The sequence below is a fragment of the Catharus ustulatus genome, chromosome 3 (genome assembly GCF_009819885.2).
Source record: "Catharus ustulatus isolate bCatUst1 chromosome 3, bCatUst1.pri.v2, whole genome shotgun sequence".
Lineage (NCBI taxonomy): Eukaryota > Metazoa > Chordata > Aves > Passeriformes > Turdidae > Catharus > Catharus ustulatus.
In genome coordinates, this window is record NC_046223.1 from 71120623 (window position 1) to 71139486 (window position 18864).

General features: G+C 36.9%; 1 protein-coding gene across 1 annotated transcript in view; it reads left to right on the forward strand.

Moving 5' to 3' along the window:
• Positions 1–18864, forward strand: part of REV3L (REV3 like, DNA directed polymerase zeta catalytic subunit) — a 119569-nt gene that overhangs the window by 94028 nt on the left and 6677 nt on the right. Inside the window, exons 19-28 of the mRNA XM_033056731.1 lie at positions 2935–3050; positions 7856–7974; positions 8637–8755; positions 9686–9827; positions 12460–12704; positions 13697–13805; positions 14666–14872; positions 15382–15491; positions 16466–16580; positions 17993–18130. Of these exons, the coding sequence (XP_032912622.1) occupies positions 2935–3050; positions 7856–7974; positions 8637–8755; positions 9686–9827; positions 12460–12704; positions 13697–13805; positions 14666–14872; positions 15382–15491; positions 16466–16580; positions 17993–18130 (1420 nt within the window). The remainder of the gene's footprint in view (positions 1–2934; positions 3051–7855; positions 7975–8636; positions 8756–9685; positions 9828–12459; positions 12705–13696; positions 13806–14665; positions 14873–15381; positions 15492–16465; positions 16581–17992; positions 18131–18864) is intronic.

Here is an 18864-nt window from a genome sequence, read left to right on the forward strand (position 1 = left end):
TTAGTTTGGAGGACAAGTGTCTGCTGAGAGAGGCAGGAGCTTCTCTTTGAAATGGAGAATGTAAACCCCCTCCCTCCAAATTATTATAATCAAGGGGCTTTCAGGCAAAGATAAGGGAATTAGGAATAACAGTTCTTTTCTATGGAAATTAAAATAGAGATACAGTACTACAAAAAAACAAACTCCAAACCCTGACAAAGTCAGAGTACAACCTGACACCCTGTCAGGCAGGGTGTTGGTAGCAGTCCCATTCAATGGTGGTTGCAGTCCCCTTGCAGTGACAGATGTGATTCAGTTGAAGCAGTGCTCCTGTACAAGGTGCAGTTTCCCTCCAGAGGTCCAGTGGTGATGTGGAGAAATCCGGTTTTCCTCTGGAGTCCAGTGGAGAAAGGGGCTCCCTTAGTGTCCCAAAACCTCTGTTTTTATCTTGGTAAGAAATGTTGGGCTCTTCCCCCTGACTGGAGCAACTTCCAATGGGCTGAAGTAATTTTATCAGTCACACAGTGGGACTCAATGGGCCATTAGCAGAAAATGACTCCCTGGAGGAAGGATAAGTTGTGAAAAGATAAAGAACAATACCCTGCCTGGTTTCAATGGATGGCCCGTTAGCAGAATGTCTCCCGTGGAGATAAGCATCACTGTCCCCACCCTCAACAGATGGTGATAGAATAGATACCTTTTATCACACTCTGTATTGTAATGTGTGGCTTATAATCAAGTGCGGCTTATATATGGACAAAGAACGAAAAGATGCTGACACCCAGAAGTGCGCTTAGAATCAGTGTGGCTTATAATCATGAAATTACTGTAATTTGAAAATATTCTAATTTTTATAATGTTTATTCTATGCCTGTATAAAACCTGGCATCAATTCTTTTTTTTTCAAAGCTGAAATGGAGCTATTAATAATTTTGGAACATCATTTCACAATCATTGTGTGTTGTGCAGAGCAGCAAGCAGTCATAACTCTTTTTGACGCTGATTCCACTGCTGGAATGAACTGCAGGCTAGCTTAAGTCATTTGTCCATAAATCATTCCAAGTAGCTTTGGGGTTGCACCATTGGTAGTATAGGTTTCCATATTGAGTAAATTTACTACTTCCAATCCTGGTGATCATTTCTGCTTCTAAAACCTAATAATTATTCTTTTGCCATGAACAGCAGATGGCAAAATATTACCCAAATTCAAAGTACTTGCTGTTTTACTTTCTGTAGAATGCTAGAAATCAAAAACTTACTTTAGAATCGCCTGCAAAAATTGTATCAAAACAATTAGAACACCTCACAAGTAGAAGTAGGTGATAAAGGGGATTTTTGCAACTTCTAGCAGGTGTAAAAGCCCAAATTGTAATAGACAACAATAACTAAAAACTAACAATAAACTATTTTTTAACAGAATATTAGTGTCCACGGCAAAAGTGTGGAGAAACCCTTTTTTGGAGGTATTCTCAGCGTAATTAGTATCTTCAAAGTGAGTTGTCATTGCCTTTGGCTAGGACACATAAGCAAGGAAGACATTTTCCTGATTAAGTCTGAGGCTTCATTTGTAATGTCTATGATGCAACTAACTCAGTATTCAGGGGAAGGGTGTTCTGTATTCAACAATCAGGAACTGTTTGTAATTTTTTTATGTCTTTATGGATGCAAGGAGTACAGAGTTCCTGTTCCTAATCTGAGGTCTTTGCCTACTGTCTCCATAAACTAAGGTTCACAAGCCTGCATCCTGTTGTAGGGTTGGGCATAGACTGTGGTATAGGATCCTCACTCTGTCATCCATCCTCTATTTCCTGGCAGCTGCCCTGATGTCATTCAGTTGTATTGAATGCTGCCTACTGGAACTCAAAACCCTTTAGCTACATTGAAAGAATCACAGATTCATTGAGCTTGGAAAATATGCTAAAGATCATTTAGTTTAACCAAAAAGTAGCTATTCATCCTGAGGCTTCCTTTCTTTTTTTGCTATAAAAATAACAGATGTCTCACTTTGTCCGGTCTCTTTCTGCCCAGCCCAACAAAATCATTCTTAGCTACTGAGCAAGTCACCAGATCATGACTTCTGGTTTTAATAGTACCTGCTCAAATGTTAGGTGATGCTGACTCCTCTGAGTTACCACCTACCTGTACTTTGTCTTTAAAACCACATTATTTGTCCTTCTGTCTGGTGAGCTCTGCTCTGAGCCCGATTGAAAGTGATTGTGTCAGAAGCCAATTCTGACTTTTCTTTTTGTCATACTTGTGCCAGTCAGATTTTCCAGCTGGAAGGAGATACAGCATAAAATGAGTTTCTTGTGTATCTTCTAGGAAAAAAAGTTACCTTAAATAAAGAGGTATTTAAAGAGAACTGGTAAATACAGTTGCTTTTCTCTATGTTTCAGTTTACACAACTCTCACTCAACTACAAATTGTAACTCCCAAAAAAGAGCCATCATTTAGGACCTGAAGTTCCCTCTGACTACTCAAAGTTACACTGCAGTATGCATAACATGGTATTATCTGTAAACATTCCAGTTAATCTACTGGCAAATTCTGTTACCTAGGCATGGCTGTATTTCACTGCATATCTGTCTTGTGCCAGTAGCTACGTTTTGATTTATATTTGATACATCTTGATGCCACCAATAAAACCTATAGAGACCTCAGTTTTGTTCTTTATTTATATAGACTGAAATAACAGAAGTATGTTAAAAAATTATTCCAGTAAAAATATTCTTTCTAAATATTTTTGCCATTGAATGTTAGCAAAAATCCCAAGAGATTGCCTGTTTTAAATATTGTCTCCTAGTCCAGATGCTGCTTTCATAGAAACCGATTGTGACTGCGTCTTTTTTAAACTCAACATAATTTGAATGCAATCCTGTTTATACTTTGTTCGTGGAAAATATTTTTGTAAATTATATGAAGCTCATTTTTTTTCTTTTCCCCCTACCTCTCTAGATACGACCCAGACATTTTGCTAGGCTATGAAGTCCAGATGCATTCCTGGGGTTATCTCTTACAGAGGGCTGCAGCACTGAATGTTGATTTATGCCAGATGATTTCTCGTGTGCCTGGTAAGTTACTTGTTTAGGGCTTCAGTTCAGTTCCAGTAGGAGCAAGCTAAAATCTGTGAACAAATTCTAAAAATAAATGCAGAGTATTTATTCAGATAGACCTTTTTCTTTTGTTCGTGCTCCTGTGTAATCAAACACACACACTCACCCAAAAAATAGAAATACCAATGAGATCCTGGTGTTTTCTGAATTTTCAAATTCCTGACGTATTCCACTTCTGTGTGTGTCCTGTATTCATGAACCTGGACTTACATTCTGTAGTTGTGTTACGTTTTCAGTTCTTGGAGGTTCTCCTGCCACCAAACCTTCTTTTGCTTTCCTTGGCTCCAGTCATTAAGAGGACCTACCATAATCATAATTTGTGGTTTTTCTGGCTGGAGTACAAGAACATAAAACTACTCCTGAGCAGCAATTGTCCTGGACAGCAGCTTTGTAATAAAATCCTCACTTTCAATGACCATTCTTGTACTTTGGGCAAATTTTATTGGGTCCAAGTGCATGATGGCCCCTCCAGCATTTGGAAAAAAAAATCTATTTAGACTGGCAAGAAAACTTGGATGAGAATGGTAGGCCTGGTGTCTGTACTTAACCAATAAATAGAAGCCATCATTCTGAAGAATGGAGTTAGTGAACAGCCAAATAAATATCTTGTTGCACCTGAAAAGAGTCAGGATGACTTTGTTAAATGAAAAACTGTCTCAAAAATTTGCTGTAGCTCTTTACGGTCATCAAGGTGATGTGGATGAGGGAGATTTTAAAAATCAAAACAGTTGAAAAAGCTGGTTTTGCCAGGGCTCTTGCCAAAGACCTGTACAGAAATTAAATCACTGTGAAATAAGGAGTCCATTACTGTGATTGTCTATTAAAAACTTGAGCCTGTTGCTTTGTAATGGTTGCAAAAGGGAATGTTAGGAATTATGGAGCAAGGAAGATAAAAGCAATGAATGTGAATGTAAATGTAAAAATCTGTGGTGTGCTTGTACCTCAAATACTGAGGTTGTAGCCTTCTCATAACCTTATTCCCTCCACCCCCAATCAAAGTGGTTATAGGGGAACTGGTAAAGATGAGATGGATAATCCCAATGTGTCTAGAAATTTAGTAATTTGGGATTCCAGATGAGACAAAATGGTGTAAGAGAGGTAAAAGCCTAAGAAATATTGAGGGATGTAAAGGGAAATAGAGATTGGGTTTTCGTGGTATTTTCCAGTGCAAGAACCAGAAATCAAGTGAAGCTAGCAAGTGGCAGCTACAGAATAGAAGTTGATTTTTAATCACAGCATTGCTGAACTCTTGTGTATCTTGTCACAAGATAGTATAAATGCTTAAAGTGTACATTGCTTTAGAAGGAGATAAATTCTTGCAAGAAAAATCCATTGGGATCTATGATATGTGAAAATAATGTCTGGCCTAGGAAGCTGCAAATGACTAGAAGCTGGAAGAGTAATAGAGAGAGTATCAGTAACTGTTTCCCCCATCTTGAACTATCTGCCTTTGGGTATGTGACAGAACATGATACTGGGCTGCTTGAATCTTTGAGCATACCCAGCAGAGGAATCATCTTTTATATGACTGTCCTGTGTGCCTGGCCAGAGAGTGTTTTAGAAGCACTGTGTTCACACATTCCTTCCTTGAGGTTTGAACGTTTGTATACTCTTGATGCATTCTACTCTTGTGACCTGTTTGGAAAATAAATGAGTTATAGAGTCCTCCTAGAGACAAGAAAACACGAGAAAAAAACGTGTATCTTCAACTGAAAATCATTGGCAATTGAACTTTGGCAAATTTTTAAATGCTTTATTTATGAAAACAGGATCACATGATAGTTTAAATATGAATAGGTCATCAGTGCTTGTAAGTTTCTTTCTTCAGCACAAAGCTCTCAAATTTATTCTTCAGGAATAATAATGGATTGCCTGAACCTTGTTATTCAATTTCCCTGATGGCTCAAATTGAGATGCTACACTAGTTGCAAAATAATGCCTCTGGGTAGAGTATTCAGAGGTACTAAAGGATGTTCAGAAAAATTTTTGACCCATTACATCTGAAGATTTGCAATGTCTACAGTAAGAGGAACAGTAAGTGAGTCAAAGGTTTCCTAAAACCTTCAAAGATCACAAAGATTTACTGCTCTGCTGTAAAAGTATGGCTGAACAATCTCTTCAGAATGGGACATATGCCTCTACTGTTGTCAAAGGCTGAGTCACAATTCATGTCTTGGAGGACAGCTCTGTCTGCGCTGTAGCTGATGCAGAACCAAACAATTAGAGCAGCAAAGCTGTTAACAGTACCCATCTTCCTGACATGAGCTCTTCCTCAAGTTACTGATTTCAGGATACACATGAAAGGGTCCACAAAGGAGAAAGGGAATTGTATGGTTCCTAATGGTAGTATCATATCCCCATGTATTTCACAGTCAGGTTTCCTTCCCTACAACTATGAAATCCCACACAACATGGGTTCAGTTCTACTGAAGGAAATCAGGATTGTACCCCATAACATTTTTGTGCATGAAGTTCAAGTGGGCATGCAGAGCACAGGCACGATCTGCACAGCACTGGTGTTTGTACGGCCAATGTTCCTGTGCCAGCTGGTAGATGTGCACTCAGAAGTGGAATACATAACACTTAAAATGTTTCTAAGAACTGGTGTTATTTTAAGGTGATTTTTTTTTTGACAGAATTGTAACAGAAAGCTGAGTTTCATATTTCCCTCTCTTCTTCACATGCTGTATTTTCAGAACAGGAAGTGCTTCTTCAAGAAGTATGCTTCTCTTTTCTCCTATTGAAATAAAGATGGAAGGGACTTTTCCTTTCCTGTGATTTCAACTTAACAAAAAGAAAGTTGGGCTTCTCTCTGGTGCTGCCTCTGCCATTTACCTTCATAAGTCGTAGGACACATCACAAGAGAAGTGCATGCTGTGACTGTGTGTGGTGGCATTTTTTGTGTGTGCACCATGACTTCCTGTTTCTTCCTTTGCATCACAGCTCAAAGTTAGGGAGTGGGTAAGAGAGGATGAGACAAGACTTCTTTTCATTTCTTAGACACTTGAAGGATAGGAGGAATGTCCTGTTCTGCTTCTTACCAGCATAGTTCCTAAAGAGGCTTACATGGTTCTGGTGATAAATTTCCCACACCAGTTGTAAAGTAGTGGAGGTTTTTGTAATATAGTGGTGCTCATCACAGGCAGAGTTCATCAGGCAGTGGGTCTCTCTTGTGATCACAGTATACTCTGCTACCTGTTTTTTACCAGCAAGACATGAAGCAAACTTAATCTAGGAAATCTCCTAAACAAGTCAAAAGAGAAATGGAATGATGCTGCAGAAAGTAGAACTAACTGATAGTTTCTGCTTCCAATTAAAAAAAAATATATGGAGGGGGAAGAAATACAAGTTCCTCATTTTCACAGGAGATCCAACATGTGGAAATGAAGAAAAGCAGAAGAAAAAATGTTTCTACTTGGTGGGGCATTTTTTCCATCCAAATATGGAAAGAGAAATTGCTGGTTTTCCTCCTTAAAAACCTGAAACAATAAGGAGGTTAAAAAGATAGTGTACGTTTTGATGAAGTGTACAAAAGGTGTGCTAAATTTGATCAAGGATCAGTGGTTTACTGATAAGGTCAGTAAATGACAAATATGTTTCCTTAACCATATTTTAATTGATCTGGCACACATTTGAAGATCAGCATGCAAAATTAGTCTGTATTATGTTGTTTCATAGCAGTTCTGCAGCGTTTCAGGCAATTTTTACATGTCATCAAGGGTAAATGTGCTTCACAGCTGTCTGAGGGTCTAATTGTTCAGTTCTGATCATTATTGTAAAGCAGTGTGTATCCACACTTCTGCACTCTCTGTCCAAAATGTTCTGCTTCTTATTAGCAGGGTACTGTACAGGCTGTGCTGTACCTGATAAATGAGTGGTGGCAGAATACAAGGCAACCAGCAGTTAAAAAATGGGTATGGATTTAGAATTGTGGGGAAATTGCCTTGAAGTGATTTCTCTCCCATTAAACTAATAAGAAATAAGACTGAGAATCAGTGTGTTTTCATAATGGATTTTAGTCTGTGTGGTACATTTTAAAAAACATCTGTGTAAACTCTGGAAAGAACACTGATACTGGAGACTTAAAATGGCTGAAAAAAAGATAGTTTAAAGAAATGTATACCATTTGTCTTCTTGTGCTGTTGTATTCCAAAGCATGACAAAAATCAAGGATAGCAAAAGAGTCACTGCTGTCTGACAGAAAGATTTAGATGCTGCTTCTGGTTCTGCATCAGTTCCTTCCTATTTCCTTCTCCCTATACTATCCAGAACTCATGCCTACCTGCTCCCACTGCAGTGAGTTTGCTTTTATGAAAGAGACTGAATTTTCTCTCCCCTGACTTGGTTCAGGCTGTGCAAGATCATTCCAAGTAAAGCCTTGAGTTATAACTTCTTAGGGCAGAAATCACTTTTTAAAAAGTATGTATTTTTTATGTTGTGCACTACTGCATGTGCAGCTGACTCTCAAGTTACATTCAGTATTGCATAACCAGTATATTCACTATGGAGAATATATTGCCTTGAATACTATTTCAGTGAAACTGAAGTAGGAGTTCTCTGCAAAGGGCAAGAGCAGAAAAGCCTGGGGGAGTTTTAATTAGAGACTGTGTGGATAACTGGTAAATAAATAATTTTGTGGATTCCGCAGTAATCTTTATTAATTCTTATTTTTCTAGAAAGCACAAATTTGGAAGATGGATGGCTTGATCTGGTCTTGACTGTCATATGACTTGTCTAACTATAGTCTCCTTCAATGTCTTTAGATGAAAACAAAGAGAACAGATTTGCCACCGAGCTGGATGAATACGGAGCAGATACAATGAGTGAAATAAATATTGTTGGGCGAATTGTCTTGAATATTTGGAGGATGATGAGACATGAGGTAGATTTTTTAAAAAGTTAATGTTTTGACTTACTGGGGTTTTTAATTATTGCAGACTCTGTTGAAAGTTTTATGTAACTTGTGTAACTTCTAGATTTTTTTCTTTATACACCTTCTCAAATAGAGTCGTGTAGTTGTTTTCCAGTTTGTGAGAATGGGTTTTGTGTATCTCTAAACTGTAAAGTACTGAAGCCCTTATTTTTCAGTGATGTTTCTTAATGATACTCCTTTTCACTGATTTGTAGGTTTTGAGAACAACTTACTTGTGTTAGGAAATTGTCTAGTATTGTGCTTTTTACTACATTAAGTACTTGAACATATTTTAAGCTGTCAGATTTTCTTTTTTTTGTTTTTTTTTTTGTTCCATTTTTAACTTTCTATTTAATACTCAAATTGCCCAGTCTTTATGAATCTTGTTCTGACCAAGTTCAGACCTTACCTTTATGAACTGCTTAATTTTGCATATGCTTTTCTTCTAATTGATAAGGGATGCTTTTTCCTGACTTGTAAACAGTTAGAGATTCATAAGAATAAATACTAGCTTTTTAAATAAAATGCTAATAAAAAGTTAATAGATTTAGTTCTTGCAGTTTTTGAAAAGTAGAGATTTTTTGATTATGAAAGCCATCATGCATCTTGACATGTCTACTGTGTTTTTCTAGGTGAATCTAACAAATTACACATTTGAAAATGTGGGCTTTCATGTTCTTCATCATCGTTTTCCTTTATTTACGTTCCGAGTTTTGTCTGATTGGTTTGACAATAAGGCAGATGTCTACAGGTAATGATCTATTAGTCCATTTTGTTTGCTGCTTTTAAGGGCAAATTCTTAATATTGGATATAGGTGTAAGGTAAAGTCACCATAGGAAGAAATAATCAATTTAACTCAGGCACTACAGCAGCAACATAAGCTTGTTTACTTGGATGTTGTATAGTTATGCCCTCAATATTAGAACAAAATGTTTTCAGTTACATGCTCAACATACCTGAAGAGATGTACTAATTTGAAGTTCTGTAATGTCTTTGTTTTATTTTGTATATACTATTAATCAGAAGGGCTTTTATTGAACTGCGAGGCTTCTGTTTCACTGCAGAAGTGCATGTCATGCAAGCTTTGCAAGCTAGGCTTAAAAGTATCACAAAACAGCACAAAAGATGTTAAGACAGTAGCTATAGCTGCTTTAAAATTCAGCTTCACGCTTCTTGAAGCAGTTTAGTATTGTGTGATATGAACAATTCGTGAAACTTGACTACTGATCTGCACGGCACGTTGTTTGTGACATACATAAAATTTCTGTAAAAGTTGAATATTTCAACTAAGTGGAAATGTGGTTTATACTGAAATTATGAATTTATGTTCAGCTGTGATAGGCATTCTTAATACAGAAGGATGTTTCCACAAAGGTCCGGTCAATTTAAAAACTTGTAAAGAGAGGAGGAGGTAGTAGTGTCTGGGGCAGTGAGGAGAACAGGATATATAGTATGTCATTGCGAGTTGCCTTAACAGTAGCTTACTGTAACACAATCTGTGTATATCTTTAGAATATGTAGATTTATGTATATGCCACACTTTTGAAAGAGCTATATGAAAAAGTTCTAGACTAAAATTTTATTTACTGGTTTGTTGCGAGTTTCCGTAAAAATACATTTGTCTTAGTAGAAAGAGCAGCACTCTTCTGATTGTTTATAATGATGTGTTCACTCTCACAGATGGAAAATGGTTGATCATTATGTTAGCCGGGTTCGTGGGAATCTCCTGTTGTTAGAAAAACTGGATTTGATTGACAGAACAAGTGAAATGGCAAGAGTTTTTGGCATTCAGTTCCTACATGTATTGACAAGAGGCTCCCAGGTAAGACTTTGTTCTCCTTCTACTTCACAAAACCAAAACAATTTTTACAAAATGTTCTAGTTCTTCGGTATCTTCTCAGTCCATATGTGTATTTTCATAGGGTCACAGAAGGCTCATAACATGAATTAACACAAAATTGAAATATAAAGAATACTGTTCAATCTATTATTGATGCTTTTGAATTGCCTAATCTCAAAGTTTAAAAATAGCTGTTAAAAATAGAGTTCCCCAAATGTAGTCACACCACTGAATCTTTTCTACTGCCTTCAGGAGTACTAAGTTCTCCCTTCAAGTTGGTATTGTTCACACTTAGATGAGACTGAAAATCAGTGCTTTCTAAAACATTAAGAAAAAATAATTAATCGTGTTTTAGAAAGATGAGATTAGTGTTTTTTTTTCAGGGCAGACAAAGCAGCATTGAGTATGTTCTAAGTTACATCTCTGGTGCAGCAGACCTCTGGGTGAGATTTTACAATAAGAGGGGCTCTGGCTTTATTAAATACGTGTCATGCAAGATGTTTGTGGTTCTGTTATTTTGATACCAGCATCAGAGGGAAAAGGGAGCAGAACAGAGCAAGATGAGCACTTTGGGAGCCCAGCAGTCTCCAGTAATACCAAAAGCTTTCCTTGCTCCGATTGTGAGTGACTAGGCTAACTGAACTGCTTTCATGGCTACGTGTGAGGCCTGAACAGCACCTGAAATGAGAGTCAGCTACTCTGTCATGTGTTACAGCTCTTCTCTTATCATAAGCCAGCCAGATATGCAGTTTTCTTAACAATTCAATCCTATTAAAAAACTTTTGCCACCTTTTTTTCTTAGACTGCAGTTGCCTGTGTCGTCTCTTGACTCAGAGCAGGTTCTTGTTGGTCTTCTGGTAATGACCCTATATTTGGGGGAAAAGGGGAGCAGGCTGGCTGTCACCATCAGCAGAACCGTGACAGTGTTCAGTAGGTATTTGACAGTTTAGCTCCCCGATCTGGTTTACCATATTATCAGAAAATACCACTGTTGGAGCAAAGGAAGAGAAATGCACAGTTAGGGACAGGGAGTGTGGGACTGGCATACTGCCAATATAGATATGCTTAAACTGTCATGATTGCAGCCCACAAAGACTGTTCTGCCTGTCATTTTCTCAGATGTCTGTGAGTGGGAGTGAGCAACAGAAGCATGCTGCATTTTCTATCCTGACTGTTCTTTTCTCTTGCCTTCTGTGCACATATGTTCTGTTTCCATTGAAACTTTCTAGATCACAAAAATGGCACTGTGACCTTATTGCTCTCTACTCCCTGAAAGGAGGCTGTAGTGAGTTGGGTGAGTCTCCTAAGTAAGGAGCAATAGGACAAGAGGAAATTTGTTCCATGGCTGATTTAAATTGGATATTAAAAAAATTTCTTTTCTAAGAGGATGGTCAGGCATTGGAACAGGCTGTCCAGGGTCACTGCCCCTGGAGTTAAGAGATGTGTAGATGTGGTGCTTGGCGGCACTGGGTTAACAGTTGGATTTGGTGATCTTAGAGGTCTTTTCCAACCTAAATTCCATGATGCTATGAAAACTAGGGGAAAAACCCAAAATCTGTCTCTTGCTGGAACCAGTCCCTGACTATCTTGTCACATATCCATGTTCGTCACTGGGCACAAATTAGTGTGCAGTTAGTGCAAAGCAGCAGTGGCTGGCAGTTTATGTTGCTCCCTAAATACACATCAAACCCCAACCTGTTTTTAAGGTACAGGGTCTTGTTAAAGCTGCTGGTTCTGTAAGTTCATTTATAACTTCAAGGTTAAAGAAATTATATCTAACCCATTCAGTACAATGATTGAATACATAGTGTGTCAGGCAGATGGTCTTCAATAGTGATTTGGTTGCTTACAAAGCACAGGAATTTACGATTATGTAGAATTGTTCTTTGATATTTTGGGATTTTCAGTCTCTTGCCACCCATGTATGTAGTTTTCAGCTGTTTTGGTTTTTATTGTGAATGGACACAGCGCATGCCTGCCCATTTGTGCTTGTATAAAGCTTTTAGTAAAGCATTGAGTAATACACAAAATAATAGGGTTGGGATTTTTTTCTCTTGTTGCTAGCTACACATATGGCATTTTGTGATGTCTTGAACAGGGTGCTTGTTGTATTATGTTTCCTTGTGTTCTACTTGTGGTATCAGGGAGAAAGCACGATACCCAGTGCATTTACTGCATATTATACTTTGTTTTCTTCAGTGATCTGCAAGTCTAACAGTACTACAGTTTAGCAAATGTTCATTCACTGACAGTAGCATGGCCATCTACATATATTGCTGAAGCCTATTGGATGTTTATTTTTTCCGTATATAAAAAGTACTTGATTTTCAGTTATTAGGTCTAAACAAAGAGGAGACACATGGAAAAGTTCCACTATATGTAATACAAAGTGCAGAATCATAGAATGGTTAGGGATGGAAGGGAACTGAAGATGATCTAGTGATATAAAATACAATTGAAATATACGTTAAGAGCGTGGCTATTTATTTTGGAAAAGCAGTTATTTAAACTACTAGTTCAAATTCAGGAAATCTAAGTGTGTGTTTGCAGTAGTTAATACATGTTTGTTCTGCCCTTTTGAAATTATAATGGTTATATCCAAACTGTTCTGCAGTACCGTGTGGAGTCTGTGATGCTGCGCATTGCAAAGCCAATGAACTACATTGCTGTGACTCCCAGTGTCCAGCAGCGAGCTCAGATGAAAGCCCCACAATGTGTTCCCCTGATCATGGAGCCAGAATCCCGCTTCTACAGCAATGCTGTTCTAGTCTTGGATTTCCAGTCCTTATATCCTTCCATTGTCATAGCATACAACTACTGTTATTCTACCTGCCTGGGACACGTTGAAAACTTAGGAAAGTAAGTTGTTACTCTTTTCTCACAAACTTTGATTCAGTAGACACGTAGAGTGTCTTTTCTAAGGTACTGAGAACCCCTGGTTGCCATTGGAAACAATGGGCATGTATGAATAGCGCCATTTTCTGTTACACAATACAGATAACAAAAATCTACAGTGTGAGTGTGTGCATGGGTGTATATACATACATATATACATCAATATTTATTTTTAATTAAATATAGAATTAGACTCTGTTCTCTTAAAAACCCTTGGAAGCAGCTCTATGCACGTGTGTATGTACACCTCTTAGATTATTGTGGTGATGCTAGCTTTTAATACTGCTTCAGAATAAATTAAAATCATTATAAATCCACCATCTGTCTTCAAAACTAGGTTGGGGTTATTCCTTAATGAATTATGGTTATTCCTGTATCACTTCTAGTTCGCTCTGGTTCTAATTGCTAAAAATTAAAAGGTACAATTGAGTTATTCTTTGTAGCATCTTTTATTGAGCTTAACAGTTATTCTGTTAATTGGAAAAAAATTTCTCTGCTCGTTCTAATTACCTCTATAAAACAATATTTTGAAGAATGGAAAGATGTCTGCAATAATTGCTAGGTGTCACCATCAGGTTTTCAAGTTTCTGATATGAAATTCTGAATTTGTAGGAGCAAAGTAAGTGCAGTGTGGTACTTGATAAACATGCATGGTTTCCATAGGGGATTACAGTATTGAGTACATGCCTCCACTAACTCACTGTTTGGTAATAATTCATAACACAGAGCAAAATTGATAAATTATGCATGCATTGGAATTTAGCTATTTATTACTACTTTGTTCCTAGAACCTTCTGTATGTAGCTAAGAAATTTGTAATTATGTTATGTTTGTTTATACCTGAGATTATTCTGTCCTTGCTGACGTTATTAGCATTTTAATGTGAGCTGATATTTTTACTTGATTAGTCTGTAAATGAATGAATTGTCTTCATATTTAAATTTTCTCTTTATTAGGTATGATGCATTCAAATTTGGCTGTACATCTCTGAGAGTACCTCCTGACTTACTCTACCAGATTAGACACGATATCACAGTGTCACCCAGTGGAGTAGCTTTTGTCAAGGTAATGATACTAGTGCTCTGTGACAGCATTTTCACTGCCTGTTGGCTGACTTAAGATCAAATTGATATTGTAGTTTATATTTTGCTACGTTAAGAGCAGACAGAGAGGGGAGGTTCATTCTCTCATTTCACAATGTTTTTGATATTTGTCAAAGTGCTGAACTTCTGGCATTTCAGCAAGTAAAATGTCTTTATGCTTTCCTTTATACTGAAGGCTTATTTCATCTATAATTAAATTGTATTTTACTTGTGCAATTTGGGGATCAAACAGTAATTATCTGTGTGTAACAATTCTCTTTTTCTTCTGCCTGTATAGCAGAATGCTTTCTTAAAAAAAGGGTAATCATTTGGGAAATGAAACTCCCTGACTTGGTTTCTATTGTTCTCATTTTGTAATGTGTCCTGCTGGCTGATGTGTAATAAATATGACCTGGAGCTGTTAAAATAATTAGGCAATCTCCAGCATACCTGTATTTAAACAAATAAAACAAAAATTTCAAATAAAGAATATTTGCAGGATTTTTAAAAGATAATGTTTCTTCAGCATTTAATACTTTGAGAATTAACAGCTAAATACTGAAGGCCCATTTTAGTTGATAAGGTTATCTAAACATTGCATCAGCAGGGCTGATGAATATGAAGAACAAAAAGCTATTTGTTCTGTCCTTAGGAGCTTTGCTTGTATTCTAGATTCCTTGTAGTATTTGTGGCAAAAGCCAAATTGTTGGTGGTTAGGGAATTTTGCTAGTTAATTTGTCTTCCTATCAGTGGTTAACTAACAGTTCAGGGGTTGGATTTTACTCTTAACTGTTTATGTTGGGCTTTCTAACACCATGTTTTCCTTTGTTCCCTTTATGGCAGCCTTCTGTAAGAAAGGGTGTGCTGCCAAGGATGCTAGAAGAAATCTTGAAGACCAGGATAATGGTGAAACAGTCAATGAAGGCTTATAAGCATGACAAGGCTGTGACTCGAATGCTTGAAGCTCGTCAGTTGGGTCTTAAATACATAGCTAATTTTACTTTTGGCTATACTGCTGCTAATTTTTCTGGAAGAATGCCATGCACTGAGGTAAGGGTTGCAGGTAAAAATGTATAAAAATGTTGGAAAGACGCTAGTCAGAAACATAATGCTATTTTTTGAAACAAACTAAATACCTTCAGAAAAGCTGCTTTTATTTGTAGTACTGAAAATCAGCAAACTGGGATTCTAATAGTGGAAATAAACAAAATGTTGTAGCTTTTTCTTAGTTTCCATAGGAATCGGCAGAATTCCAAAAGTACAGAAAATGATCCTGAGCAGTCTTGTCTTGCTCCATAGATTTTTAATATTTCCAAAGAAGTTTAAAACAATTTTTTCTTTATTTAATACTTAATAATTTTTGATCATTTTTCTTCTAGTTCTTGTTATTTTGGGGTAAGTTAAAATATATTTATTATATGCATTTAAACCATGAAATAAAATATATGATCTCAATACAGTGATTTTTCATAATGAGATCAAGCATGGTTAGACTGTGTTTACCAAGAGCTAGTATTTGGTTTAGCAGTAGAATAAAGATTTTCAATCTAACTTTGCAGATTGGAGACAGCATTGTCCACAAAGCCAGAGAAACATTGGAGCGTGCCATTAAACTGGTGAATGATACGAAAAAATGGGGTGCTCACGTTGTATATGGTGATACAGACAGGTAATTAATGGTCTGCTTCTTAAAATGTTTTAAAATCATAATAGTTCTTCATAGATAGATTTTGCTTTTGTATGAACAAGGCAAATACATGATGCTGTAAAGGATATGTGGATCTTTTTTGGATGTTGCTTAATGCCTTGCAGAGTATGCTATGAGAATAATACTGAATTTGATCAGGTTTCTTTAAGCACTTTAAAGGTTTCCTTTCTTTTGAAAATTATGTGGAACAGAAAGAGTGGGGCTAATATCTTTTCAATTTTAAGTTAATATAAATCTAATTTACCAAATTATTATTTTTGTGGCTGTTTCTGATGCCATTTTTATTTTGAAAAATGAAGTATATATAACACATTGGGCATTGCACCCTTAGGAAGGCACTGTTTTAAGCTTCAGAAGTGGATATAACTCAAAAGCAGCCACCAGAGCTACAAAGATATTATTAGGCTGCCTGACATACATTTTCCCAGTCAGTCTTTCATCTAAATAATAGCCATGCTCTAGGCATATCCATCTCTGTTCTACACTTGGATAATTTTTTAGCCATTGGGGAACAAAGCTTGTCTGGTTGTCCTTTCTTAATAACTTACGAATCCAGTGACTGATTTCAGCCAGATCTGATAAAAGGCTTGACATTTCAAAGATACTGAATTTATAGTGGTTTCATTAAAAAAAAATGTTGGAGAAGGGAAGTAAAATCCTGCTGCTGCCATAGTGGGGAGAAAAAGACGTACCAGAGCTCTTTACAGTTCTTTCCTGGGAGCTCCAGTTTTGCAGTGCCTGGGAGCAGTCCATTCCCTGCCTCATCAGATAGTCACAGCATTCATCAGCCCTTTGGCTTTTATAGTTTTTATTGAAGAAAGGGATTACAACTCATGATAACATCCCTGCCTTGCTACCAGGAAACTATAGCTTATAATTTTCAGGAGCTGTGTTGAATAGATTGGCACTCACTTCCTATGTCTGATTTCTTGTAGCATGTTTGTACTCTTGAAAGGAGCCACAAAGGAGCAGTCTTTTAAGATTGGTCAAGAAATTGCTGAAGCTGTAACAGCAACAAATCCCAAACCTGTTAAACTCAAGTTTGAAAAGGTAAAAGGAAAATATTTTGCTTGAACTGTGTCAAGTGTTATGAAAATAACAACAACAAAACAAAAACCAAACAAAAAAAAGCCTCAAAAAAAAAGTTGAAGATAAAAGGTTTTTCTGAAACCTGATGTACGTAAGGATAAACAAGTCATGTGCTGTGCTGTTTCTGTGGGTATATTGCAAGCTCCTTAATGCCTCAGGGACTTTTTCAGAGGAGCACTACAGTGTGGACAATAAAAAGAAATACTCCTAGTTTCACATCAGTGGCTTGTTGTGCTGGCAGCATCAGACAGTTTGAATTCCTGTCTCATCAGTTTTTGGAAACATCTCCCTGAGTTTGGTATTGTATACCTGCAATTGAATCAATGTTTACAATTTAGCAGAGGAAATGTTCACCATCCTCAATTCCAGTGCATTAATTACAAGCCTGATATTTATTTTTCAGCCAGCCTTAGCACACTTCAGCATATGTCCATATGATACATACACCTGTAAAATGAAAAATCATAAAAATCCATTCAGTAGTTTTCTGGAAGAAATATTAACCATGACAGATCTTTACAGAAGAGTAAGGCAATATGTTACTGATTTTGCTGGAAATTTGTTATAGTAAAGTCATTAGCAAGATGTTCAGGTCAGTTAGCATTAGTACAAATGGTGGTCTGGATATTTTCAAAGTACATACCTGACTCAATGAGGTCAATCAGAATTTTTAAGCCTGAGGTAACCTAAACTCACTGCTTCCTCTTCCATGAGAGTCAGGAAGACGTGGTGTTATACAAAGGAGAAATTGTTCTCCATTCTTTCATTTGAAAGTAGTCATGGAATACTTACACAATCAAGAGTGAAATAAGAGGTCGGAGAAAATGAGCAAAAGAGACCTTGATCCTAAAAATCCATTCCTGAGAAAACTGCTCTCCAAGCACAGGCATTTAAAAAGCACACTTTCTTCAAATGGAATTACTAGCAGATTTGTGGCATCTCCTTATTAGGTAAAGTTTGAAAACAAAGTTCTAAGCCACTACTTTTGCTAGGATCATTTTCTCTTCTGATGTTTAAAATGAAGTCTTTATAAGGAAGATAATAGAGTTACATTAGAAATGGTGACAGGTGCAATCCAGAAAAGTAAAGGTACTTGCAGCAATTTACACGGTGTGTCACTTTCCTTCTGAGCTTCAGCTAAATGAAATATAAAGTGATTTAAGAATGGAGAATCTCAATTGCATCAGCCATCCTTTAAGAGTCCTATGATCTATTTTATCAGTTGTAATGATTTAACAAAAAAAGCAATCAAAAAAAATCCCAACAAACAAACCAACAACGCACAGTATTCCTTGGGAAACCATCTGTGTTCAAAGTCACCTTATATTCCCAACACAATCCTGATTGGGTTGTCTTCTTTCTAAATATTCCAGGTCTACTTGCCATGTGTCCTGCAAACTAAAAAGAGGTACGTGGGTTATATGTATGAAACACTGGACCAGAAGGACCCAGTATTTGATGCAAAAGGTATAGAGACAGTCCGAAGGGACTCCTGTCCTGCTGTTTCCAAGGTAAAATATTCATAGATTTCTTCCTGAATGAAAATTATAATCTTCTGTTATTTCATTTTATATTTGTCCTTTCTCAGAGTTTCTAGTCCTTTGAGATGTCTTCATCTGTTTTTCTTGTGTGAGCCATTTGAAAGATAAATTGAAGATCTTTTACAGCATTACAGGGACTCGTATTTTACAGCTTATATTTTATCCCATAAAAAGCCCTTGGCCCATGTAAACCCTCTCAAAGACAATTCTTGATTCAGTTCACTTCAGCTGGAAGTATTACTGCCAAATGAGTGAGACACAGTGATCTGTCTTCCAAATAGCTCGCTTACATAAATCTACTTCAGCTAAGAATTGCTTTAAAATATACTTCTTTGCCTGTTTATTTTAATCTGTGTATTGAGAGGTTAAAAAGCAGTTAGGAAATGTTGTTCTTAGCCAAAATAAAAGAAACTTATGCCAGTAAGAAAGGCTACCAGATAGAAGGGCTTATTGAAGTCATGGCAAAATATTTTAGATGGCAGGGAAAAGCATCTTCTCTCATATGTGGAAACTTCTATAACGGTTGAAAACATCTTAGTGCTGGAGTATGGATGATGTTATAAAAGATGGCAAACTGAGGAAAAAGTTGTCCAGTGATGTGTTTATGAATGTCTTTGAGTGGAAGAGATTGCAACCTGTTGCCTTATCAATATCCTAGTTCACCACTGGTACTGTTCTATGCAGTGTATTTGTATTTCCATGTA